The sequence below is a fragment of the Myotis daubentonii genome, chromosome 7 (assembly GCF_963259705.1).
Source record: "Myotis daubentonii chromosome 7, mMyoDau2.1, whole genome shotgun sequence".
NCBI classification, from domain to species: Eukaryota; Metazoa; Chordata; class Mammalia; order Chiroptera; family Vespertilionidae; genus Myotis; species Myotis daubentonii.
Genome location: NC_081846.1, coordinates 19,652,952 through 19,680,309, shown reverse-complemented (window position 1 = coordinate 19,680,309; position 27,358 = coordinate 19,652,952). Strand labels below are relative to the sequence as shown.

The following is a 27,358-nucleotide window of genomic DNA, read 5'->3' as shown; positions in this document are numbered from 1 at the left end:
CAAAAACTGCCACATCTAATGCTCATGGAGCCCATCAATTACACAGTTGTGCAGTCTTGGCTGAGCCATCATTCTGTGCAGTTTCAGTAGGTGAAGTTACCATGGAGGTAATCTTAGATAAGACCAAAACTAATTCTTGGCATGCATGGCTCTCTCAAATTTAGGCTGGTTGAACTATTTTTCTCGAAAACTTGTGATTACTAAAGTTTCAGAATGCAGAAGGCTGGAATCCTGGGATTAGCTAATTTTTGTTCAAGCTATTCCATGATAAAGCTATATTTTTGTTTTAAATGTTGGTCAAGTGAGTGCATAAAAGCAAACAGTGCCTAAGTTCTGGTAGATGTTCTCGCTAAATAAAGGGATGAACCTATTGATCACCAAGAAGTAGAGTCACCAGCAGCAGAGAAAGGGAGTGCCAGCAGATACTATGGACTAAGACTTGAAAGTCATCCTAAAGGCAATGTGGGTCTGCTGGCTGTTGGGGGCTGATTCCAGCAGGTCATAAATACAAGAAGTTCATCAAAAGGTTGGTGGACCTTGAGGCTTCAGCAGAGCTGAAGACACATATTATTGCCTGCTGGAATAGCTGAAAGTATTTCCCCAAACCTAAAGATTTGCATATATTATTGCCTGCTGCCTGACAGCAGAAGGCAGTTTCCCCAACCTGACAATACCTACTGTATACCAAAACCTTACCTTTGATATGTATATCTGCTTTGCTTTAGGGCAATTTGTGTTAATAAAAAGCTAGGGGTCCAAAGATTCAGAGAACTTGGTTACTGAAGCTAGGTCTCCTCTGGCTCCCCAAAATGCCTTCCAAATTTATATCTCATGTCTAGTCTCTTTATTAATTTACTCGCAGCCCTTCTCCAGATTCCTGAACCCTTCTAGATGCCAAGAAACACCCCGGCAGCTGGCCTCTGGCAAAAAGGCTGGAATGCCTGAGGAGTGTGGTAGACCACCATAGTCCTGCTAAACAGGATAATTTAACTTCTTGGTACACCTATAATAATAAAGTCTGTAAGCAGTTTCTTGGTAAATGTATTCTTTCATGGGTTACATTATTATAATTTGCCTTTGTTCATTTTCTTCTCAGTTTAGCTTCTTCCTTTTTAAAAGACATTTTTCAGCAGCTGTGTATCCTTGGAACAGCTTATTTCTGGTTACAAAATTGTTCTCTCTCTCCTCAAGAGGAAATTTTATGATACCTGCCAATAGCACCTCAATCTACAATCAAGTGTGGGCACAAAATTATATCTTACTCTGTGAAAAAAATGTTTTACTGTCTTTAATTTCCTTCCACATTCTCTCTCCCATTTTATTTTGGTTGATCTAATAATTACTTCAAGTTCTCTTATGATCAATGATTATAATTCCTGATTTTGTAAGCTATAGTTCCCAAGATTATTGTTAGCTAACACCTTTTCTACAATGAAATCTTAAAAGATGTTTTTAAAATAAAAATTTAAAAGAAATTTGAAAACCTTAAAAAAGATATTAGAAGCAGATATGGTCAATATAGATGCCAAGATATAGAAAAGTACAAGAACCATATGATATCACTCATATATGGGGCAAAACAGAAAGCAACAAACAAAACAACCTCATTGACACAGACAACAGCATGGTGGTTACCAGAAGGGAAGCGGGCTGGTGGGACAATGAAGAGGGTAAACAAGGTCAGATATATGGAAGGAGACTATACTTTGAGTAGTGAGCACACAATGCAATGTATAGATGATGTATTATAGAATTGAACACCTGAAACTTATATAATGTTATTAACCAGTTACCCCAATACATTTAATTTAAAAATATAGTTATTCAGAATAGAGCAAAATTTGGATGTATGATTTCCTATGTACCCCAACTTAAACTACTTTGAATTATATTTTGTGAAAGATTACTCCAGTCCCCAAGGAAGTGTGCATGACATTGTATGCCTGCAAGTATAAAGGAATACCTCCATACATTAACCACCTAATGTATAATTGTGAAATTATTTTGAAGAAATATATCTGGGAAGTCATGAGATGTAATAAAATATATTGTCTTCATCAGAAAATTTGAGATCATAGATGAAGATATCCGGGAAGAGGACAGCTGGAGAGAAATATCTCTCACCAAAATGAAACAAAACCAACAAAACAACTCCATGATTATACAGGAGAGGTGATGAGCAACTGCTGGGAGAAACTATTTGGAACTTTTTGAATTGACCTCTCACCTGCATCAGTCATGTGGTGAGTCAATACTTTTTAACCTGAAGTAACCTGACTGAATAAAGTGACTCTTTGCAGATAATGGACCTAGACACATAGAGTCACATTTCAAATCCCACCTGTCTTCACAACTGAACAATGCTTGTTTGTGAACCAGACTCCTAGTGAATTCTAGATTGTGACAGATGGCAGAGAAAGAATATAGGGAAGCAGGAGTTCAAGTCTTCAGCGAAGCTTGAGAAAGCCACCTGAATCTTGACACTACATTTCAGGAGTGGTGAGGGAAAGTAGTATCTCTGAGACCATCGGCTGTCTGAAGAACCCCTTGTCTTTAACCTTGTCCAGAAATAATTAAAGGGTCAAATCTTGATATTTAGGGCTGACTGCCTCATGAGGATTGGATTCTTCACAATAGGGGCAAAGCCAAAGTGATGCAATGGGCATATGCCAGCATGGCTCCACTTAGCCCCAGGCTGGCTGTCATCATCATCACAGAGTTGGCATGGGGACCAGGAAGGGGAGCACTTGCTCCAGGTGTGAAGGGAGAGCTCAGACACTGTTTTAACTGATTTCACAAACAGAGGAATGGAAAAATGTGAATATTGAAAGAGAGCTTCACCAGCCTGGGCTTAAACAGTCTATTCAATTAAATTCAGAGTGATTATTGATCACTGATCATGTATGAAGTACTGTTTTATAAAATTGTCTAGGCTCTCAAAGAATTTGCAATTTTATGGGAAAAATAAGATAGATAATAATAGCGATAAAGCAAAAATGTAAGTCCTTTGAGATAGATAGAAACAAAGAATTATGCTGGATTCAAAGGCAGGAGAGAAGACATCTTATGCAGTATATCTAAAAAAAGCTTCATGGGAGATGTCAACCTGGGAATAATTTTGGGAGGTAGGAGCTTAGAGAGGGAAAAGTGCATCTCAGGTAGAGAAGGTAGAATAAACAGGTCAGGGACCAGAAAGCACAGGTTATGTTTGCATATTGTAATATATACCAGTTTGGCAAGTGGTCAAGCATTTGGAATGACTATTGGAAGATGAGATTGGAAAACTGGCTGGAGCCAGATGGTGGAAGCATTGAGTACCAGAGGGAATGTTGTCATTAAGGTGTGTAAGCAAGGTTACTTCTTCATTATATATACCCTTAAATCACAATCAAAATTACTTGCTTGCCTATGTTTTCTTTAACTATGAAAGCCTGAATATGAAAGCTTTCCTATAATGTATTTATGAATCCACACCTCCAAAATAAGGAATCCATGGCATATTATTTATGTCCCCTATTGTTACCTTTTATTCTCTGCATTTGCCTAACCTAGTAAATTGTGATGGAAGGTAGGACCTAGCCAACATAGTCACTTCCCCTCAAATCAAAACATTCAACTCAAGTTTAGAATGAACATAAAACTTTCTCTATATATCTAGTGATGAGCTAAGGTTCAGAGCTTTTTAGCTGATCTCTGGTCTTACTGACTTAAAACAGCTTAACGACACTGTAAATATTACTAGTATAAGAGTCACTGGACTAGAGTCTGTAAAATGCTCCTCACGCCCTGCCTGGCTCTGCTGGAGTAGGCACTATGTAGTAAAGAAGGCGAGAGAATGTAGGACAAGTCTTACTGGCCTGGCAAGGGTCCCACCTAATTCCTCATGACGTGTTCAGTGCAGGTGACACCTCCTGGAAGGTGTGGATAGGCAGCTAATTTCATGGAGAGTAGGAGGTTCAGCTCATTTTTTTTCTTCTTCTTCACAGTGGGGCATTATCTGAATGGTATTCATTCTCTCTCTTGAGTCTGGACTTCAAACAACAAGCAGCAACTGGAGGTTATTTTAATATAAGCAGAAACCACTGAAAGATACTGGTCTGGGTCCTTATTTGAGAGGAAGAGTTGGTTGAGAAGTGCTCCTGGGTCAAGAATTAAGCCAATCGTTGCACAGGAAAATAACATCCGTGGCAGAGAACATCTGTGGGTTTCTTACCCCAGTCGACACGGAAGCTATGCCGTGAAAAGACTTCTGGCCCATTGACACACAAGTTGGACCAATTCTTTTTTTTTTTTTTTTTTTGAGGGGTGGAGGAAAAAAAGAAAAAAAATATTGTTTGGTGTGTTTGAAGGATGGCCTCCCAGTTTCACCAGCTTCGGATCCTGGTCTGGAAGAACTGGCTAGGTGTCAAAAGGCAGCCGGTAAGTACAAATAAGGCAGGGGAGTTCTGGGGTGCCGCTGCAGGCAATCCTGAAATGTGATGATGCTAATGAAGGAAAAAGAAAAGAGTTTTAATTTAATTTTTAAAGCAGGAAATAAGATATTTAGAAATCATTCCTGCATCTGTCTTCTTGCTAAAGGCATGAGTCTAAACTTGCCTTTCAGTAAATTAAAAGAGTAAACCACGATATGCCTTGGGCAAAGAAAAGGATGCGGCTTGTAACTGGCTGGATTGGAACTAGTGTTGAATTTTAAGTTTCTGGCCAAGATGCTTTAAAATTTTTAAAAATAAATTTAGTTATAAATGAGATGGTGAAATGTATGAGATGAGAGGTACAATAAATGGGAGAGAAATGTATTTGAAAACCAAAAGCATAGAAATCTTGGTTGAAAAGTAAGATATAAAAAGGAAATAGTTTGAAGGCTGTTGGTATAGAAAAACTTCCAAGATATTTTAGTAATCTAAAAATTATTTACTAGAAATGCTAACCAAGATCCAATGTATGTGCCATCTTTCCAGAGTATTATGTTGCTCATTGCAACATCTTTTTTTGTGCTCTTATATTCATGTTTGCTTTTCAAATTACAAAGCCAGCTATTAGATCCTCACCAGATAGGGTCTTGGTAGATTGAAAAAGGAATTGGCTTCTATGAGTTACCATGTATTTAGAAGGATGTTTGAAAACCAGAGAAATTCAGCAAGGCACTATATATACTTCATTTTAGAGTGGCTATTCCCAGCCTTAAATGAATAATATAAATATTATGCAAATTGTATGCGTCACAGAAACCAACATTTTATCTATGCAACTTATCTCATTCTAGGTTTGCTTATAGTGCCTGACCCCTTACTTAAGTGTTCTGATGTGTAGATTAAGAGGGAGAAGTAAATGTTCTCTCACCTTTGTGAATTTGGTGGGTGGGATTTTAAATCCTAAGGCATTATGTGATTGCATGGGTGTGGGTTTGGACATAAATTTTAAATCATTACTATTTTTATTTCATTTTTATTTTTACTGAAAAAAAAGAAAATACAAAGTAAAATTTCCCATAATACCCCATGGTAGGTTCTGTGTGGAATTCAGCAGGGTGGAGTCTGGGTAGGTGAATATGGTCAAAAGACAAGAGTTGGGTTCTTGGTTTTGCTCCTTACCAGCTACAGGACTTGAGTAGAATATCACAATTTGAGCACTGGCTTTCCCATTTCCCCAAATGGGCATGAGATCTACCGTATCTATCTCATAGGGTGAGAACCAAATGTACTAATGTATTTCAAATTGCTTTATAAATGGTGGCAAACACTTGGCAAATAGGTTATAGAAAAATTGGGGCAATTGGGACAAATATATTTTTTTTGACATAATGATGAAACGAAATCCAGGAGAAGGGATTATGAGAGAAAAAAAGAAATTTATATACAGTAAAGTTCTTAAGTGATGAAATCTCAATAGTTAAAAATAAAAGCATAGAGGAAGAGAAATACCAATTATTGCTGATAAACAAAATGCTGAAGTTATATATTTTCCTTACAACTCCATTTTATCTAAAAATTTTTAAAAGGCCTGAGGACCTGGTCACATGGCTCAGTTGTTTGGCGCATCATCCCATATACCAAAAGGTTGTGGGTTTGATTCCCTGTTGGGCGCATACTGGAGGCAGTCAATCTCTCTCTCTCTCTCTCTCTCTCTCTCTCTCTCCCCCCCCCCTTCCTCTCTCTAAAAAAGGAATCTAGAAAAAATATCCTCAAGTGAGGACTAAAAGAAACCCACAAAACCCTCAGGTGAATAAATATATCATTGAGAAATTTTATCCTTAGAAACTTTAATAAGTTTCTCCCTCATCTATAACATAGCTGGTATATCAATTTTCCACTTTGGAGTTTTTTTCTATTTTAGTCAATTTCTGCTGGACATGGTATATTTAGAGGGGATAGAAGTTAGGAGTTCTAAAATATTTTCAGTATAATGCCTTATATTATTCCTCTTTAGCCAAAATCCCTAAAAAGACCCTGTTAATTATACTTTTGCCTAGGGAAAGAGAGTACATAAGCTATTAGTTCATTTTGGGACATCAGGTGATACGGAAGTTAGGTGCACCCTAAGAGAATGGGACCCAGGTGCCGGGGTCCAACCCCAGCAGGTCCAGGGGGTCCCAAAGGCGTAGACGGAGTCGGCGAAGAAGGAATGACATGGAGACAGCGTTCAGTTGATCAGCAGCCTAGCCAGGATCTCTAGCCAGGATCTCCAGTGAAGTTCTGGTCTGGATCAACAGCGAAGTTCTGGTTAGGATCTCCAGCGAAGTTCTGGTTAGGATCTCCAGCCAGGTTCTGTGTCCATGTTCTCTTGCTAGGTTCTCCAGGTTCTCCAGCCAGGTTCTGTAGCCAGGTCCTGGTCAAGTTCTCTTGCCAATTTCTGTAGTCAGGTTCAGTCCAGGATCTTTTGCCATGTTCTATCGCTAGGTTCTGTCTCTAGGTTCTGTGGCCAGTTTCTGTCCAGGATCTTTTGCCATGTTCTCTCCAGTGAAGTTATTCTGTCTCTAGTTTTTGTGTAGGTTCTGTCTCCTTTGATTCTGTCTTCTTACATCTGTATTTATACCAGTTGATTCCAATCCTATCAATCTCTATTCCAAAGGTTAGGGCGTTTCTTATCTCCATTCCAGGGAGTAAAGATTATGTAGCTTAAGCATGATTGTTCGTAGTTAAAGTGATTAATTACCCGCCTGGCACTTAGTTGAGGTGTTTTATTCCCTCCCTAACTTCAGGGGAAAATCCCTACCTGGGGAAACAACCTTTCTCAGAGAGGAGACCTTGGTTAAAACACATAGTGCCAAGAAGGTGAGCAAACATTTTGAGAACAGTATGCCATATATGCCAGGTCCTTTGAAACAGCAAGGATGGACCGGCTCCCGGCACCCAGGGCAGAAAAGTCTTTGTTGCAGGAAGAAAGATTAGAAAAAGTCCCGAATTTGGGGTAACATAGAGGGGTCACTTGAACCCATTATGACCAACTAGCGCAGCAGTTCTCAACCTGTGGGTCGCAACCCCTTTGGCAGTCGAACAACCCTTTCACAGGAGTCGCCTAAGACCATCCTGCATATCAGATATTTACATTATGATTCATAACAGTAGCAACATTACAGTTATGAAGTAGCAACGAAAATAATTTTATGGTTGGGTCACAACATGAGGAACTGTATTTAAAGGGCCAGAAGTGTGAGAACCACTGAACTAGACGCAGGGGTCCTCAAACTACGGCCCACAGGCCACATGCAGCCCACCGAAAACATTTATCCGGCCCGCTGGGTGTTTTTGCCGCTGCTGTGTGCATAGGAATTTGTTCATAGTTTTTTTAAAACTATAGTCGGGCCCTCCAACGGTCTGAGGGACAGTGAACTGGCCCCCTGTTTAAAAAGTTTGAGGACCCCTGGAACTAGAGGTACACAAGAGACCTTTAGAAAATAGTGGTGCCAAAAGGAGAAGGAAAGACAATCCTAAGTGGAGGGTGAAAGGGCAAAGAAAGGTGTTTTTCTTTCTTCATACTTTTGTCAAGACTAGTCCTAAGTCTTGGTATTGGAAAGAAGATTTGAGGACACTGGTGGAAAGGGCATATGTGTGCCACTGTTATTTAAGAGGGAAGAATAAGAAAATTAAGGGGCTAGAAAATTAGGATCAAAGATTTAAAAGAAGATGAAATGAAAGAACATTGTGAAAATAAGAAATACAGACAAATTAGAAGACAGAGCGCATGAAAAGCAGGTGTATTACATTCAAGGAGAGGACATAGTCTTCTGGTAGGAACTGACCTTTGTCATCCATCAAACAATTATTTTAAATGCAAACGTTTTAATTTCAATCTTTGTAATTGACCCAAATATGTGATTCTATCACAAAGCAAGGTAGTGGGAAAGATAGTCTATAAACTAAAAAGCTAGAAACCTATTAATGGAGAAATAAATGATATATGAGAAAGAATAAAAAGAAAAACAAATAAAGATATAGTAAAAATATTAAAGTAGAGTGGGGATTACTGAGGAAACATAGTATAAATTATACACTACAATAGAAAATGAGACAAGAATTTCAAACAGGTATGTAGTCTTAAAAAATAGAATGTGGAATCTAATGAACAAAATAAACTAACAAAACAGAAACAGACTCATAGGTACAGAAAATGGACAGTTGTCAGAGGGGTAGGGGTTGGGGGCTGAATGAGATTGGTAAAGGGATTAAGCAAAGAATAAATAATAGAAAGACTCATGGACACAGACAACAGTATGGTGATTGTCAGAGGGAAAGGGGAGAGGTAGAAGAAAGTAAAGGAAGGATAAGTGGTGATGGAAGGAGACTTGACTTGGAGTGGTAAACACACAATACAATATACAGATGATGTATTGTAGAATTGGACACCTGAAATCTGTATAATTTTATTAACCAATGTCACCCAAAAATTCAATTAAAAATAAATAGAATGACAATGGGATAAGTTAAATGTTGAGTTTGGCTGCAAAAGAGGGAAGATTGGATCTTTAATTTTTGAGGTGATCATCCTCAAAATTGTTCTTAGAGTAAATGTTTCTCTCTCTCTCTCTCTCTCTCTCTCTCTCTCTCTCTCTCTCTCTCTTTATAAAACAAATACCAGGATTTTGGAATATTTGGGATTATCTAAATGCTTTTATTTTATAGGGTTTCGGAGTATTCAATAGATTTTTCCATGGTCCACATAGTGAATTTAAAGTCTCAAAGTCAGATTTCCCCCCAAATAGATCTATTCTTTCTATTACCTCCTATTGCTTCTCTGTTGCCCCTGAGTTGAGTTTCCTTTCCCAACATTCTCTGATTTCTGCTCAGAGTTCAGGTCACCAACGAAGACATCATATGTGTTAAGGAGGCCTTAAGATAGTGCTGTTTTTTAAAAATATTAATGGCAACATCAATTCTCAATTCCATTGTTAACCTAAAAATAAAAAGCCAAATTGAGAGGCAACAGCATTTTTTTGAGTTCAAAGAATAGCTAGGTATTCAAGATGCACTAAATTAGGCAGAAATCCAAATTGTGTTCTGATTATGGGATGAAGGCAAAGGGTTGTATGAGAAAGGGAAGGGAAATAATTACATAAAGAAGGAATGAATTTCTATTGGTGCTTATAGGCACCCAGAACTCTACATGGATGTTTACTGATTCTAAAAAAGGCCTGTAATCTTCAATCTCTGTAATCAGGATGTTTGCTTTCCTGTTAGCTCCACAAACAGTTGTTTAGAAGACAAGGCTGGTCTGGCCCTGTCCAAAGGTTATTTTGCCCAAGTCAAACAGTCCAAAGGTTCAAGGAGCAAGGTGTGCAGAACCTTTTCCCTGGGGAGGTGGCTCTGGTTTCATTTTGAAATGGCTCCATTTGTTTCATTTTTTCATATTTCTCCCTTTTGATTGAGATCTTTCCTTGAAAGCATCTCTGATTAACCATTGGCAAGCAACACTGATCAGTTGTTGAAAGCTTCATTTATCTGTCACTGGGAAGGCTCATTTCCAGTATATCATGTCCCATGTAGGAGGGAAAGTGGTTTTTGTAGGAATCTTAGGACACATTTAAGCAACAAGAGCACTAGAGCAGAGGAAGGTCTTACGGTCATGTTTCTTTAAGGGCAAACAACTGCAGTTAATTCCTTGAGATTTTTCACATCAACTCTCATAGGACTTAGTGATTATCTCAAATCTCTGAGCAATCATTATCCAAGTGGTGTCTTTACAACATTGAGCTACGTAAAGCAGACAAAATTTTATAACAAGAATTTCTAGAATGACAAATAAAATGCTAACTTGAATTTGGAGGTTAGACCTGAGTAGGGGCAATGTCTGAGCATCGCCAGATGAAAAGGTCAAGGACCATGGAGTGTCAGCAATAAGAGACATTTCTATGGGAACAAATGAAAAACAAAGGTTAATGGTAAGTAACCAGTTTCTGAGCCGAGGGGGCAGTCAGTCAAGAACAATTTTAGATATCAGTGTTGAAGCATCTTTTGCCATTTGAAATGTCTCTGATGATGCCATCCATTGTTCGCATAGACTTTCCAAGTGGCTTACAGAGCATCAGGCATGAAGATTGTTTAAGCATGAGCATTTGTAGTGACTTATATGAAGTTTATATCAAATTGTTTACAGACCATTTGCAGGGCTTCCAGAAAATGGCAGCTTTAGTTCGAAATGATTTCAAGTCAAAAGTGGGAGAGAAATTGGAAACATTGGTTCGAAGAGTTGTAGCCAAGTATTTGAGCAAACTAAAAAAATTTAGCATTCAATCCAGCTTACAGGTGGAAAATAAAACCTCAAAGGCAATGAACAGAATTAGTATCCATACGTGTGTATTATAGCTTCTATTGAAATATAATTTTTTTCTCTCTACAATTATCTATATTTTTATCAAAGATATTTTGCAAGCAAATTGGTTTTACTATAATTAAGTCTAGTTTTGATAAACTTGGCCTGATTATCTATATAAATGCATCAAATATGACAATTGATTATATAGACTCTTTTAAATCTGCTTTGCTTGAACTTTCAATAAGAAATCTTCAGATTAAACTTTTAACAGCCTCTTGGGGCTAAGAGGCCAAGCCAAATACTTGCCATCAGACTTCACCTGTAGTACTTTTAGATTTGGGTTAATTCCTCTTGTCTTGAGGTCCCCAAAATATCCTGAGGTTCTTGTGCCTGCCAGGAAGTGACCTTCCTTACTCACTTGGTTAAGCTGAGAACCCTATAAGCAAGGTACTACACCAATTTTTCCAAGGAGGTCTTATTGGCTTCTAACCCGTTTCATGACCAACTCATCTGAGGTGTCCAGTGCCCTTCTGGCTCTTAAATGCTCTACCCGTGTTCACTAATTTTGTAGCTTTGTCTTCCAAGGCTCCCTTAGCAGCACTTTTACCTCATGTACACTTAACCCACAATAAAGTTTATTTAAATAGATGCTCATCTGGCGAGATCTGCAGAAATTGTCAGTTTACAGGGGCCAGCCCAGACAACAGGTTTATAGAATTTATGCCTGTGTTGGTCCCTTTTGAATCTCTTTCTTATGACAAACAACACAATAGACAGAGATAAAGAAAAGAAACGTTTAAGAATGCACAACAAAAATTTGTACTCACCTACCAGTAGCTCTAAGCTACTCAACACCCAGGGAACTTCTGACAAGCATGAAAGAAGCCCTTCCTGAGGAATATTTCTCATGTGGTAGCGAGTTCCTGTGGCAGCAGCCACATGGGCACCCCAGGGCAGTGCCTCCCTGAGGGAATTCCCCTCCTGATCTCAAAGAAAGTCACTGACCTCAACCAATAAGGAGGGAAGTCAGGAGCCTGGTAGAATTTACTGCTGGGTGGTCCATGGGAACAGTGAACACAAAAGAGGCTCATGTGGGGGATCTTATCAGGTTTCAGGGGACTCTGGTCCATGAAGATAAGGTTACTTCAGGTCCCCATATTTGTTAACCAAAAAATCAAAAGCCTCCTGTGAGCAGCAATAAGCATTTATTTAAGATCAAAGAATAGTTCATCAAGCACTGATTTAGGCAGAAACCCAAATTTTGTTCTGATTATGGGGGGTAGGTAATGGGTTTTTATGAGAAAGGGAGGGGAAACAATTACACGAATAGAAGGAAGGAACTTCTATTGGTGCTAATAGGCTAAGTTCTTCTTTAACTCTACATGGCTATTTAGTGATTCCAAAAACTGTCTGTAATTTTTAGTCCTCGTAGTCAGGTTGTTCAATTTCCTGTTAGCTGTATGCACAGCTGTATGGAAGACAATGCTGCTTTGGCCCCACCAAAAGTTATCCTGCCAAAGGCAAACATTTCAAGGGTTCAAAGAGCAAGATGTACAAGGCCATTTCTCTGGTCTGGTGGTTCCAACTCCATTTTGAAATGGCTCCATTTGTGTCATTTTTCTCAATTGCAAAAAACGAATACTAAAAAAAGTGTGAAAAAATCACATTAATCACGAACAGAAATGTTAGGTAATAGAGAAAATCAATTAAATGCAGTTGCTACCCCGCTGGGTTTGTAATGTAACTCTTAAAATAATGGGAAAATGAAGATACATTCCACTGGAAATGGTTAGCAACAGGGATGCTAGTTAATGACAGGAAAGAGTCCTGGTGCAGCAAAGAGACAGAAAGACTGGATAGTTAAGAAAAGAGTTTATCTTTCATGAGGAAGATGGGTTCTGAGGAGCATATCAAAGAATGATTCCTGATGTCTATTGAAGTGAAATCTAATTCCAGACTTATGACCTGAAGAAAGAAAATTAACTTCAGCTGTTTACAGTATTTTCTGTTGTAATTTTATCTAGTGGATTGCACTTTAGCTCAGGTGATGATAGAACTGTTTTTTTTCTATCACAGACATTCCTACAACTTAATACTTTTCTAACACTTTGGATCAAGTTTTACACTTCCTCCCCAACCCCCATATTACCCATGTAACTTCCCCTCAGAGTGACTAGATAAAGAGGAAGACTTAGCTTCAAAATTTTGGAGCAGTACACTCTATTTATTAAAATAACTTTTTAGAGCCGAAACCGGTTTGGCTCAGTGGATAGAGCGTCGGCCTGCGGACTGAAGGGTCCCAGGTTCGATTCCGGTCAAGGGCATGTACCTGGGTTGCGGACACATCCCCAGTAGGAGATGTGCAGGAGGCAGCTGATCGATGTTTCTCTCTCATCGATGTTTCTAACTCTCTATCCCTCTCCCTTCCTCTCTGTAAAAAAATCAATAGAAATATATTTAAAAAAATAACTTTTTAGAATAAAAAAATTTATAATTAAACTCTAATCTCCAAATTTAAAATTCTAAATCATGTTAAAATGAACTAGACCTTATACAATTCAGTCAACTATGTCTTCAAATGTTCCAGGCCTTTTCATCTCCTCTGGGTCGATACCACTTACTCCCTTAATACCATTTAATTGTTAAAAGAAATTAGATCTACCTGTTGATTATGGTGCTTGTCACATAGCAAGCATGAACATTTTATTAGTTTAGTCAATCAATAAAAAGTAAATGAAATGAAAATGTTTTATTTATTTATTTTTACTTTTTAAAAATATGTTTTTATTGCATTCAGAGAGGAAGGGAGAGGGTGAGAGAGATAGAAACATCAATGATGAGAGAGAATCATTGATTGGCTGCTCCTGAAACCCAGGCATGTGCCCTTGACCGGAATTGAACCCAGGACCCTTCAGTCCTTAGGCTGAGGCTCTATCCACTGAACCAAACTGGCTAGTGCTATTTTATTTATTTTTAAAAATATATTTCTACTGATTTCAGAGAGGAGAAGAAGAGATAGAAACATCAATGATGAGAGAGAGAATCATTGATCGTCTGCCTCCTGCACACCCTACACTGGGGATTGAGCCCGCAACCTGGGCATGTGCCCTGATTGGGAATCGAACGTGACCTCCTGATTCATAGGTCAACGCTCAACCACTGGGCCATGCCATCTGGGAGAGATGAAAATGTTTTAGAAATAGATAAGTAAATAAGCTTAAAGTCCAATAAAAATGTGTTGTTTTTATGTACATCATAGAAAGTTTACCAAACTCCAAAATGTATTATAACCTATAAGCACAGGTTTCAGAAAAAGTCTTTGACCTCAGTTTCCACATGGATCTTTTATATGGATGACAGTGTTAATAGGCAGAAAGCCCAATTAACAGAACTCTTGCCACTTTAGTTTCTTGTTTTGGGGGTTGAATTAAAGTTTATTCCAGATCTAAAGTACCAGGCTCTTACTTCAGAATGTGAACTTGGGAATCCTCTTGCTACCATCAAGTAACAGTCATCCTTGACTTATGGGACAATCCATAAAGGAAGGAATAGAAGAGGAAGGAAGAGGCAGTGTACTTTACTTATGGGAGGTTAGGCAAGTGTTATTTTCCAGTTTGTAATAAAAAGTTATGATTTGAGGTTACAGGATGACTTTCAAATGACTTTTAATGCTCATATAGGCTGAACTAATAAAAGGATAGTATTAAGGTCAAAGAGAGCTAGTAATCTGTTTTGTAGGGGTTTGGATATAGCTTTATGGTACAGGTGCTGAAGCCAGGCTGCCTGGGTTCAAAGATCATCTCTATGATTTATGGCTTAAGGAATGAAGGCTTATTTAGTGTCTTTAAGATTCCAATTTTCCCATCTGCAAGAGGAAATGAGACGATTATATTAAATAAGATAATGCATGTTAAGTGTTTTACATAGCATCTTGTACTTTCTAAGCAATCAATAACTATTAGCTGTTATCACTTGGGGTATTATATTGAATTTTGATATAATTGTAAGGAGAACACTTGACAACAAGAATTTATAGTGGGAAAGATATTTCAAAATCATATTTAACAGGGAATTGCTGAAGGAACTGGCACTGGTACCTGAGAGGAGAGGGGACTTCATTTCTCTTCAAATACTTGTTGAATTCTCATGTGAAAGAGGAGGCCAAACTAAGACAAACAAGTGTTAGTCAAAACAGGAAGATATCCCCTTGATATAAGCAAAAAAAAAAAAAATCAGACAGTATGAATTGTCCAATAATACAGAAGTCTTGTGAAATAGTTAACTTTTAGTCACTAGAAGCATTCAGGTAGAGGTTGGATAACCATATGGCAGAGATGTTTTCCCTGACTCTTAATACACTAGTCATTCTGGACTTATTTCTCTTCCTGGAACATTTCACCCTCTTTTCCATCTGTGGGTCTTCACCCATATGTTTTCTATGCTGAAAAGACTCCTACTTCTTTTCACACTACATCCAACATACCTATCTTTTCTTCTTCCTGACCTTTTCCATCTTTTAGTTTTTAATCAGCTCCTCTTGTTTTATTTTCCTTCCACACTCTCTACTTCCTATGTCTTATCCCTGTTATCTACTGCACTTGGTTAAAATTATTTTTAATATTTCCTTTCCTCAAAAGACTGAAACTTTTAATTGCTCTATTCTCTGTGCCTAGTATACAGTATACAGTAGGCTCAATAATTTTATATAATAATAATAATAATAATAATAATAATAATAAATGATTACTGTAGTATATGTTAAACCCTAAGTTTTCTTAAGAACTCTCCAAGACTATGATTCCCTGAAGGGAAAGAAGAATCTTCATATTAAACGTTTTACTTTTATTTATTTTCAGAGTTAGAAAAGAAATCCCCATTGCAATTTGAAAATTGTAATGATAACCACTGTCATTCATTTTGGACACAACCAACTTCAGACCACTCAATTTTAATGGGATCTATCTATCTATCTATCTATCTAACTATCATCATCATCATCTGTCTACCTATCTATCTTTCTATCATTCATCTCTGTGTCTACATATATTCTACATATATTCTGTGGTTCTGTCTACTCTTGGGAACAGTGACATCCCAATAGCAACCAGCACACTTAGTTCTCATCTGTGCGCTAAAATAAGCTAGCATTTCCTGGAAAATTGGTATTTTCGAGACTAGGACAGAGAAAGTACACAGTGAGGCAGAAAAACTTGTGGAACCAGAAAGAAGGAAATAATTGTTATATACACATTTATCACTGTAGTTTGTGTATCTTTATACATTTTGAAACCCAGGAGTTCACACATATATCCTTAACTCAAACCCAATATTAAAGAGTTCATTCTAGTTTCCTCCCTTTCCATGATCATAATTCCCCTGATGGGTAGTGAGGAACCTGGCTTCTCTAAAGGGGCATATTGACTTTTTGGTCAGCCTCCCTCTATGAAATCAATTGCCTGCTCTTCGCTCTGCACAGACACCTTCCTTACCCAACGGACACCCCATGTCTGGCTGCTGCACTGCGGGTGTCCTCTTTACCTTACGAGGGACCCACCTCCCTCACTGTAGGGCACCCAGTCATAGCGTGGACTTACCTTACTGGCACCACCTGAGGACTTTCAGACACTGAAATTTTCAGAAGCTGAAAGGGAAGAAAAAGAAAAAGAAAAAGAATGGGACCTCTCAATAGGAAAGATTCCCTGGAGAAATAAAAAGAGACAAATGCCATGGCCCACGAAAGAATCCAACTGCTCAGTGTGCCTGTGCCCTTCACTGTCAGTAATGCAGGGAGGCCTGATCGATGTGGCTCAATGGGTGAGTGTCGACCTGTGAACCAGGAGGTCGTGTTTTGGTTCCCAGTCTGGGTTACATGCCCAGGTTGCGGGCTTGATCCCCAGTGTGGGGTGTATGGGAAGCAGACAATCAATGATTCTCTCTCATCATTGATATTTCTATCGCTTTCTCCCTCTCCTTTCCTCTCTAAAATCAATAAAAAAAATTTTAAAAAAAAGAATGCAGAGGGGATGGAAGGCAAATGAGGTATAGAGGCAAGTGTGAGGTAAGTTAAAATATCAGCAAAAATATGAAACTGTTAAAAACTGCTTTTCCCAAAGTTTCCAGTAGTCCCAAGTCTGTAACTAAGATCAATATATTAGCCCTTTCTCTAAACCAACGGCAAGAAAAGCCATGACTCATCAGTTTAGCTTTTGGATCCTTGGCACACATTTTCTTCCAGGTTATTTATGATAATATTTAGAATGGTGTTGGGAGCAGTCCTGCTGCTATGAAAATTTAAATTTTGTTTGTTTCTGGCTTTTGTGATTAACTTGTCAGCCTTAACATTACTGCGATCACAGTGTGAATGGCTCTGTATTTGTTATCCTTCTAAAATGCAGTATTCAGAAATGTTCTTCAAACCTTTCTGACCTACAATCCCAGGGGAAATCTTGTGATAATAAATTGCTTATAGGCTAGCTGTGGTTTTTATCTGTAACAGAGTCAAAAATGCCTTAAACTACACTGATATAGATTACAGTTTGGGCTGAACTTAAATCGTGTCGAAAATTAACTTCAAAATTTACCAAAACCTCTTCATGAAGCCATAAAATTAGGGCCTAATCTCCAAATTTATAGGGAACTCATACATCTTAAGAAAAAGAAGATAAACAATCCAATAAAAAATGGGCAAAGGACTTAAATTTTGGAAAGTTGACATATAGGAGGCTGAGAGACATGAAAACATGCTCTAAGTTGCTAATCATACAAAAGATGCAAATCAAAACAACAATGAGGTACCGTCTCACACCTGTCAGAATCGCTATCATCAACAAATCAACAAAGGACAAGTGCTGGTGAGGATGTAGAGAAAAAAGAACCTTCATGTACTGCTGGTGGGAATGCAGACTGGTGCAGCCACTGTGGAAAACAGTATGGAGTTTCCTCAAAAAATTAAAAATGGAACTCCCATTTGTTCATAGCAGCACAATTTACAATAGCTAAGATTTGGAAAAAATCCGAAGTGTTCATCAGCAGATGAGTGGATTAAAAAGCTGTGGTACATCTAAGCAATGGAATACTATGCTGCTGTAAAAAAGAAAGAACTCTTAGCATTCACAACAGCATGTATGGAACTGGAGAGCATTATGCTAAGCAAAATAACCCAGTAAGAGAAAGATAAATATCACATGATCTCACTCATTTGTAGAATATAATGAACATTATAAACTGATGAACAAAAATAGATACAGAGGCAAAGAAGCATCAAACTGACTGTCAAGCTTCAGTGGGAAGGCAGGGGAGGGGTTGAGAGGAGGGGTAAGAGATCAACCAAAGGACTTGTATGCATGTGTATAAGCCTAACCAATGGACACAGACACTAGGGGGGTAAGGGAATGTGCTAGGGGACGGGGGTTGGCCGGGGGTGGGAGATAAATAAGGGAAAAAGGAGACATATGTACTACAATATGTAATACTTTAAACAAAAAAATAAAACTTAAAAAATTCCATCAAATTAGATAAATCAAAAGACCACTTAAAGATATCCCACTACATATTTTTATATAAATGTGAATGTACATTTGTGTTGATACAATTAATCTCAGTTGCTCACTGAATTCTCATGTAGTTACTATAGAAAAATGAATAGATGCTCCTGAAAGTAGCTATGGGGCATTAAAACTACTTGGATGAATCCTTTAAAAACAAACTATGGCTTCAAATATAAGACCAATAAATCTACAGACATTACATTTTTGTAACCTCAATTCTTTATAGTCTGCATTTCAAACGAGTCATACTGAATAAAGATGATATCTTGTGTCATATCTAGAATCCTTAAAACATAGACTTTAATTTCAAATATATCACACTAGGCTAGAATAACATCATATATATATATATTTATTTATTTAAAATATATTTTTATTGATTTCAGAGAGGAAGGGAGAAGGAGAGAAAGGGAAACATCAATGATGAGAGAGAATCATTGAATGACTGCCTTCTACACTCCCCACATTGGGGATTGAGCCTGAAATCCAGGCACATGCTGTGACTGGGAATCAAACAGTGATCTCCTGGTTCATAGGTCAATGCTCAACCACAGAGTCATGCCAGCCTGGGCACATTTTATATTTTTTATAGCACTTATATTTTTGCAATACACTTTCTGTAATTCTTTCTTACTTGTTTCTCAGAGCAGTATGGTAATTTAAAAAAAGACCTAGCCTAAGTATTTTGATATTCAGATCCTTGTTCCATGCTCTGCTTTCTAACTGGGTATGTGACTTTGGATTATTATGCTAACCTTCTGTATCCCAGAGAAGAACAAAGGGAGTTGGATGAGATCAAGGCTTCTTAACCTCCAATATGCAATGGATCTCTTTGGCAGCCTGGTGAAATGTATGGCTCCTCTAAGAATAATGTTTTTAAATCAATAAAATAAGTAGTATTACAAATAAAACAAATTATATTGAAACTAGAGGCCTGTTACACGAAGAGATTCATGCAATAGGCCTTCCCTTCCCCTGGCTGCCGGTACCAATTTTCCTCCGGCATCCAGGACCCAGACCTTCAGTCTTCGCTGCTCTGGCCCAGAGCCTTCAGTCTTCGTGGCTCCAGACGGAGCCTTCAGTCTTTGCTCCACCACTTTGCGCCTATGTATGCAAACTAACCACCATCTTTGTTGGGTTAATTTGCATACTCTCCTGATTGGCTGGTGAGCATAGCGGAGGGATGGTCAATTTACATGTTTGTCTATTATTAGGTAAGATTCCGTTATTAAGGTATTTAAAAGCAAATTTAGGATATGGTAATGTGTTTCTTTATTATAGCATTAACTAACTAAATAAATATTATGAACCTATAACTACTGTAATTTTAATTTCACAATAATTGTAAACAGCACTTGGAGGTCTCTACAGCAACACTAATGTTCTTTGAAAATATCCCTGGTTTCTATTGGTGACCAAGTCACAGGTACTTCTAATCACACTTTGATTTATTGACTACATCCATCATCAATAGAAATGCTAAGTGTTCTGCTGATGAACACTTAGGTTGTTTCCAAATCTTAGCTATTGTAAATTGTGCTGCTATGAACAAATAAGAGTTCCATTTTTAATTTTTTGAGGAAACTCCATACTGTTTTCCACATTCATTTCAATCACAAGCTGGAGAAAATAAAAATGTGATTTTTTTTCCCTATCCAGGTTTATGAATGCTCTGAATTCTATTCATTAATTGCTCTCAAGGGAGTTTTCCCAAAAAAATATTCCCGGACTTTATAAACAATCCTGCCAGTTAGGTGGGTGGCGTACATTTAGAACTGCTCTACTCCCAGTGTGGTGCTTGGGCATAGCACCAGCAGCACCCATCTGGAGCTTAATAGAAAAGCAGGGTTTCTGACTCCACCTCTGGTCTACTGAATCCCATTCTACTTGCATACATGATCCTAGGTGACGTGGTATGCACTGATGTGAAATGTACATTAGTACTTGAGAAGCACTGTATAGGTTAGGCTGTTTGGTCAATCTGGGAGCTTTTCAGCTATGACCAAACCCAGCACCTCAGGATTCCTTACATCAGGAGTCAACTTCTTTTTTTTAAAAAATATATTTTATTGATTCTTTTACAGAGAGGAGGGAGAGGGATAGAGAGTTAGAAACATCGATGAGAGAGAAACATCTATCAGCTGCCTCCTGCACACTCCCTACTGGGTATGTGCCCGCAGCCAAGGTACATGCCCTTGACCAGAATCGAACCTGGGACCCTTGAGTCTGCAGGCCGACGCTCTATCCACTGAGCCAAACGGGTCAGGGCAACTTCTTTTTTTAAAACCTAAAGTCTAAGAAGCTGGTGACAGGCCTGCTAGCAAGGAGAGCAGTGCTATTAGACACACAATGGAGATATCCAGAGAAAATTGAGATCAGGAGTTTCCTAAGGATCAATACTTGAATGGGTCTAGATTGTTTTGGAGAATTAAAGAGCCCCAGGCAGTAGCTTGAGATTTGGCAGAAGCAAGCTGTCTCTGAAAAGTGGGGGAGGAATGATAATAAGTCTGATTGCATAACCAGGCAGAAACAGAGTTCCAAGTTTTACTTTATTAAGTCTAGGCAAGGTTTGTTTTGTACAGCTTGGTTTGTGTGCTATAACTGTATGCATACCACAGTTAATGGTTTTTTGTGAATACATGTTCGAAAAATTTTATAGGTATGTAAAATATTAAGCAGTTGATGTCTTATGCAACAAATCATGTATACATGGGGAGGAAAGCCACTCTTGAAGTGTGTTACAGTGAAGTTCTCTGATAGAAATTTCATGCAGTATCAGTATACATTTTTCAGTATTTATTTTGTATCAGTAAAAATTCAGGGATCTATAAGACACTGTTCCTGCCATAAAAGAGATGCCAACTTATTTTGTGAGTCAGGCAGAAAAATATTGATGGTAAGAGTATGTTAGGTTTTATGATAGAAGCAGACACAAAATGCTATTTATAGAGGTATGCTGGGGGATGTTGCATAAAATTTGAAGTTCCTGTTTACTCATTTACTGGTAGTCATTGACACAATTATTCATGTATTTATTTGTTCGATGATGTCTATTGAGCCATTATTCAATGTCACCCACTAATCTTGTTGGCTGAGCATAAAATGTTGACTTTGGAAATGGTAAAAGAGGTCTAAGAGGTGTCTACGTTACAATTGTGTTGGGTTTCGTATGCCCTGTTTAGAATGCTGAGCCTTATACAACAAGCAACTGGGAAAACATCAGGTTTTAAGTAAAGAACTTACTGATCAGATTTGAATTTTAATATCATCACTCTTGGGGTAGTCATGATAGGTGACTGGAAAGGGGTCTTCAGAAGATCATTTTAAGGTTTTAAGCCTGGAAAAAAAATCTTGTGTTCATTTATAGATCTCTTTCATTTAAAAAAATCACTCTTTTCTTTTTTATTAAGAATATTTACAGGCAAATACTTGTTTTGTGTTGGAATGTTATAGTATCATGTATTTCTTGTCAGGTTTTTTGGTTCAGCAATTCAGCAATATAATTAATATTTCTTTCTTATCATTATTTTGCAGCTTTGGACACTTGTCTTGATTTTATGGCCAGTCATTATTTTTATAATTTTGGCTATTACCCGGACCAAATTTCCTCCAAGAGCAAAACAAACTTGTAAGTAAATGAGAATCCCCCACCCCCTAATTTTTGAATTGTAGTTAAAAATATTTTGATACTACTTTAGTGTTTCATTCTAGTTTTTTTTAAATAGTGTTTCCTCTTGAAAGCATTTATATAAATACTTAGTATTTTTTTTCATATTTTTGAATTTGTAAGAAAGATGGGCCTGTGATATTTATTTAGAAAAATACAAAGCATGTAGAAGCTGTGCTTTATCTGTAAAATATGGACTCATTCATTATTCATCTCAGAGATCTAACCATGGTCTGCACAACACAAACAAGCAGCAGTCTCAGCTAGATCATTGTTTACTTTTGTGCTGTAGCAGAAATATAGACTGGTATTTGATCAACTGAAGGAATGAAATCCAGAGTTCCACAAAAAATCTATTATCTCTCCTCAGGGCAGATACTGGAATGGTGCAAATGTGTCAACACAGTTTGAGAGGGTTGGTTTCCAATTAGTGTTATTTTAGTTACATTTAGTCATTGCCAAGTGATAAATTGGGCTTAATGCCCCAGAATGAAAATGCAGAAAAAATTCAGACAAGTCCTTAGAACTGAGGGAGGTGAGCTTTTTAACCTCAATGATTTGATCAATGTTGTTTTTGCTCTTGTTCTTAAACTTTGGAGCTAATTTTCTCAGTAGTAATACTTAAGTATTTTTATAAGAATACTTATAAAGTATTTTACTTAAGTAAATTCTTTTACTTAAGTAGAAATAGGTGAGATGTTTTATGTTTCACAAAAGTTATCTTGTAAAGATTCTCATTGATCAAATTTCTGTAAATCAGATTGTATTTCAGATAAAGTATGACTATATGCTATATAAAAGAATACTATGCTGGATTATTTGTAAACAGAATAATGAGCTATTGACACTAAAAAAGTGTATTGCTTGTCAATCACTTAGTCCTAAGAAATAAGACAAGAACCATGGTGGAATCTACTTAAATCATGCACAGTAGGATAATTCAAAAGAAAATATCAAGTCAATTAGTGTAAAACATTTAAACTTTTGGTGCTAGAATAAATAATTCCTTTTATTTTAATAGTACTTCATCATTTCTGAAGGACTTTTGCACAGGTAATTATGTAGAGTTGTTGATGAGATTTTACTTGGTTATAAAAACAGCATAATTTTGTTCTCATCATATTGTGTGTATATTAGTTCTTTATAGAAGATTAATTCCATTGTACACATTAGAATTAATATTCTTGCATATCTTAAGTAGCATAGACTTCAGAAGTAATGCATTCATTACATAAGTACAGACACTGAACTATTCTGGTTTAAGATGCTAATTATCAATTTGTTAATGATAGTGGAATTTATAGCTCCTTCCTCAACTTATTTTCACCAATTTATTGCTTTTTAGGATATTCAGTTATATCAAGTTCCTTTTATAAACTTCCAAGAGAGAAATATAAGATGTGTGAGGGAGTAGTCTTATTCTAATTGGCGCTAGCTAATAGACTTTAGAGAGTCATGGCAAAAATGATGCCAACCCCTTACAATTCCACTAACATACAAAGAAAAGAAGAATAGAACCACTCTGTGACAAATGCCTTATAGGCCTAATCTGCATGGGTCTGGAAAAACACGATGCCCAAAAGAAGATGAATACCAATTTATACCATTGTCATACTCTAATAATAATTAGCTATGAGGTGATTATATGTATGTTCGTGGATAGGAGAGAACAAAGTTATAGGAAAGTTCAAACGTTGAATATATTTTTGCTAGTCTCTCAGATCTTATAAGACTCAGTCTAACATATAATTTATTGGTTTGTTATTAGATTTGGAAGGGACTCTCACTTTACAGATGAGAACACTGGGACCCAGGAAGATTGTAATTGGCCAAAATTCAATCATGTGGGATAGGAGAGAAAGGTTTTGAAAACTGCCTTTATTTATTCTTTGTCCATCAGATTTATAAAGTAGCTTACCCTATTATACACAGAGCCACATACAAATTATGTCCAAGATTTCAACCCATCATACACAATCAATAGAATATAAAATGTATTTTTTATATTTGGAGGTGCTACTTTGTAGAGTAATTTAGAGAACCTAAAACTAGTATAGACAGTTACCTTTTCTTCTTGTAATAGAGAATAACTTCAAAATGATGATTCAAAAAGAAATGGCAATTAGAATTTAGGTATTTTTATTTTTATTTTTTGTAATTGTGATTTTTCTTTATTTCTCATGTCCATTATATCAAAAGATTAAAATTAGCTACTAACAATAAGCATTTCTTGATCTCAGACTATGCGCCAGGCACTTAGCACAGGTAATGGCAATGTTAGTCATTTCACAGTTGAGAACACCAATGCACAGAGATTAAGTGACTGGATCAAGATTGCACAGGTAAGAAGTGGTGATGTCAGGATTTGAACCTAGGCTCCAGAGTCTGGATTTCAGCCCATGGACTCATATTTTTTACATCTAGTAGTCAGTACTAATTTCTCATGTTGCATTATGTAGGTTTGAAAGAGCAGACTAAAAAATAGAAATTAGGAATGTACACACTTCTCTGTATCATGAAATCAAAAGATATAAGGAAGAGGTACATTCCAATGTGTGTATATCAGAGTTATCCTAAATATTAGTATTCAATGTGTAATGCTGCCTCTGTCTGGTGAATTCTGCATGAGCCACTGTAGTTGTAGTACCATAGAAATCAGGTCCCCTTGGCAGAGTTAAACTCCTTTCTGGGCGACAGTGACTTCTTCAGTGCTCGTTGGGCAACAGAGAAATGAAGATGAAACTTCAGACTACACCCCAGCTGAAACTCAGCTGTGGTGAGAACGGGAGTTGTCATCTTGTGAGCACATTCTACTCTCAGAATGGCCGGGCGGGTTTGTAGGACTGATAAATCAAAGGAAGCTGCTGCAGCCTTGGCCACGGTAAGCACCCGTCCAGAGCAAAATGTTTCCTTTTGGCATCATCTGCTTTCACTTACTCCCGTGTGTGTTGCCACCAACAGCTTAGGTAACTGGCCTCCGCAGATGAGTTCCAGGTAAAGAAAGCTTCCAAAGCCTGGCAGGCAGGGCCCGCTGCTTCTCATTCACACGGGGGAAAATGGGCTGAGGCCGCAAGTTTGAATGAATTCCAGCCTCTTACAATCTCTACATGCAGTGGCTTGTCAAGAGGCAAACTTAAAGCCAAAATACCATGCTCAGGAGCAAAGGCAAACAAAACAAAACAAAACTCTCCAAAATGCATTTAGACTAAGCCAAGCGGTAATGTTCAGTGAGTTAATTTTGTCTCCTTTTAATACATTTGTACCTCTGAAAATGCAGGCGAGAAGTTCCTAATTACCGTGGAGCTGACTACTTTTAAGAACAGTAAAACCCTGCCATAATAAGATAAGTGGACTCCAAAAATGCAGTTCTGCCAAACAGGGAGTCGCATTTTTACGAAGTTAATGAAAAACAATATTTTACAAGTGGTAGAAAATACCACTGAAAGCACAGTGGAAGTTATTCTGTACAAGTATAGCCGCACACTGAATTAAACCCCAACTATCTTGAGGTTGTTACTTTCTAGTATCCCTCCCCCGTCGGAATATAAGAAATTTTGCCCACCCCACATCTGAAAATAGGGGCTGGTAGAAGGCAGAAGCCAACTAGTAATTGAATTATATCCAAATTTGTGTTATCACAAGGTTATACTGAATACCACCCATCCAGATGTGACTCAGTGGCTTTGGTCAATGCAAGATTGACATTCTTAGTATGTCTTTTGACCTCTAAGCATACCTTTTGTCTTCAGGGACAAATAAAAATAATCATAGGGGTGAACATTTATTGAATGCTTTACCATGTGTCAGACACTATGCTAACTACTTTGCATATATTTCCTTAGTTATAGACACATCATCTCTTTGAACTATGTAATTTGATTGTCCCCATTTTAAAGATGACAAAACTAAGGTGCAGAAATGTTAAGTAATTTACCAACAATCACGTAGTTACTCTGTGCCCGAGTCTGGAATTGAACCACAGAGTTTTTACCTGGAGTAGAGTGGTCTTATCCAGGTAATGAGTGCCAACAATGGCAATACTAAGGTCTGGCTCATTAGAATTTTTAGCATCTCCTTTTTCTTCCTCATACTACCTATTAGCACTATCATAGATTGAATGTGGCTGTAAAAGTGAACCCAATTGGTTTTTCTATTTGTCAGCAGCTCTAGGAAAAAAATTGAGAAGGAAGATTGAAATTATTGATTAATTGGTGGTTTTGGGGATCCATGCGTGTTGTTATACCTACATTACCTGAATTGTTAAAACTATTGTGTAGTTTTGTTTTGTTTTTTAAATATACTTTTATTGATTTCAGAGAGAAAGGGAGAGGGAAAGAGAGACAGAAACATCAATGATGAGAGAGAATCACCGATCGGCCGCCTCCCTCACGGCCTCCACTGGGGATCGAGCTCACAACCCACGCATGTGCCCCTGACTGGAATCAAACCTGGGAGCTCTCAGTCTGCAGGCTGATGCTCTGTCCACTGAGCCAAACCAGCTAAGGCCTATTGTGTAGATTTAAGTTGAAAGATCTATGAGGCATCTCACTGGTGACAGTTGTGAAAGTTAGAGGAGTGACGTTTCTTCTGGCCCAGCTCTTGCTGCTGACTTTGCATGGTGGTGTTTCTATGGAAGTGAAGGCAGGTGCATGAGGACAGGATTCCGGATGTACCATGCTCACTCATGATGTAATGGTAATAGTAATAAACAGTAATAGTTGAGGGGCCCATAGTAAATAACTTTAATTTCTATTTGATTGGCTCAAAATGAATTTGGATTTTATTCTGGGAATCTCAGAACTCATCACCATTCTTCTGCTGGGGATTGCCCCATCCAATTTCTCCATTCTCACACATGCCAGCAACACTAGGCCACCTCCCAGGTTAGAAATATCTGAGTCATCTTTGACTCCTCCCTTTCTAGTAGCCTTAAAGTCAGAATCTTTCTTGTGAAATGCATCCTGGAATTAATCCTTTCTTTTCATCCTTCCTGCCACCCGTCGCTCCAAAATTTCATTGTTTCATGCCTAGATTTCTTTTATGGCTTTTTCAAATACCCTCCTCAGATAGTCTCCTAAAATACATTTGGGTCCAAACAAGTTTCAGCTTCTCTTTGTTTAACTTTCAAGACCTTTATAATCAGAATGCATCTACCTTTCTGTTCTGCAGTATGATGCCTGTGCCTAAGGAGGCCGTGTCTGAGTGTGTCCCACACATCTTACACTCATTCCTGCTCAGATCTGCATGCTCCTGAAGTATCCTCAATGTCTATTAAAAGACAAGCTCACATCCAAGGCTTACCCTTTGGCTTTCCCCCATCATTCAAACTCCTTTCTATCTCTCTTGTTGATGTATTGTATTATAGTGATCTTTGAGTGTTTTATGCTTCAGTCTT

At 37.7% G+C, this 27,358-nt stretch overlaps 1 protein-coding gene across 1 annotated transcript in view; it reads left to right on the top strand.

The window, feature by feature from the left end:
* Positions 1-3,834: 3,834 nt before the first annotated feature.
* The window catches only part of ABCA12 (ATP binding cassette subfamily A member 12), a 175,683-nt gene continuing 152,159 nt past the window's right edge, over positions 3,835-27,358 (top strand). The window contains exons 1-2 of the mRNA XM_059703068.1: positions 3,835-4,419; positions 21,831-21,924. Coding sequence (XP_059559051.1) covers positions 4,351-4,419; positions 21,831-21,924 — 163 coding nt within the window. The 5' untranslated portion in view covers positions 3,835-4,350. The remainder of the gene's footprint in view (positions 4,420-21,830; positions 21,925-27,358) is intronic.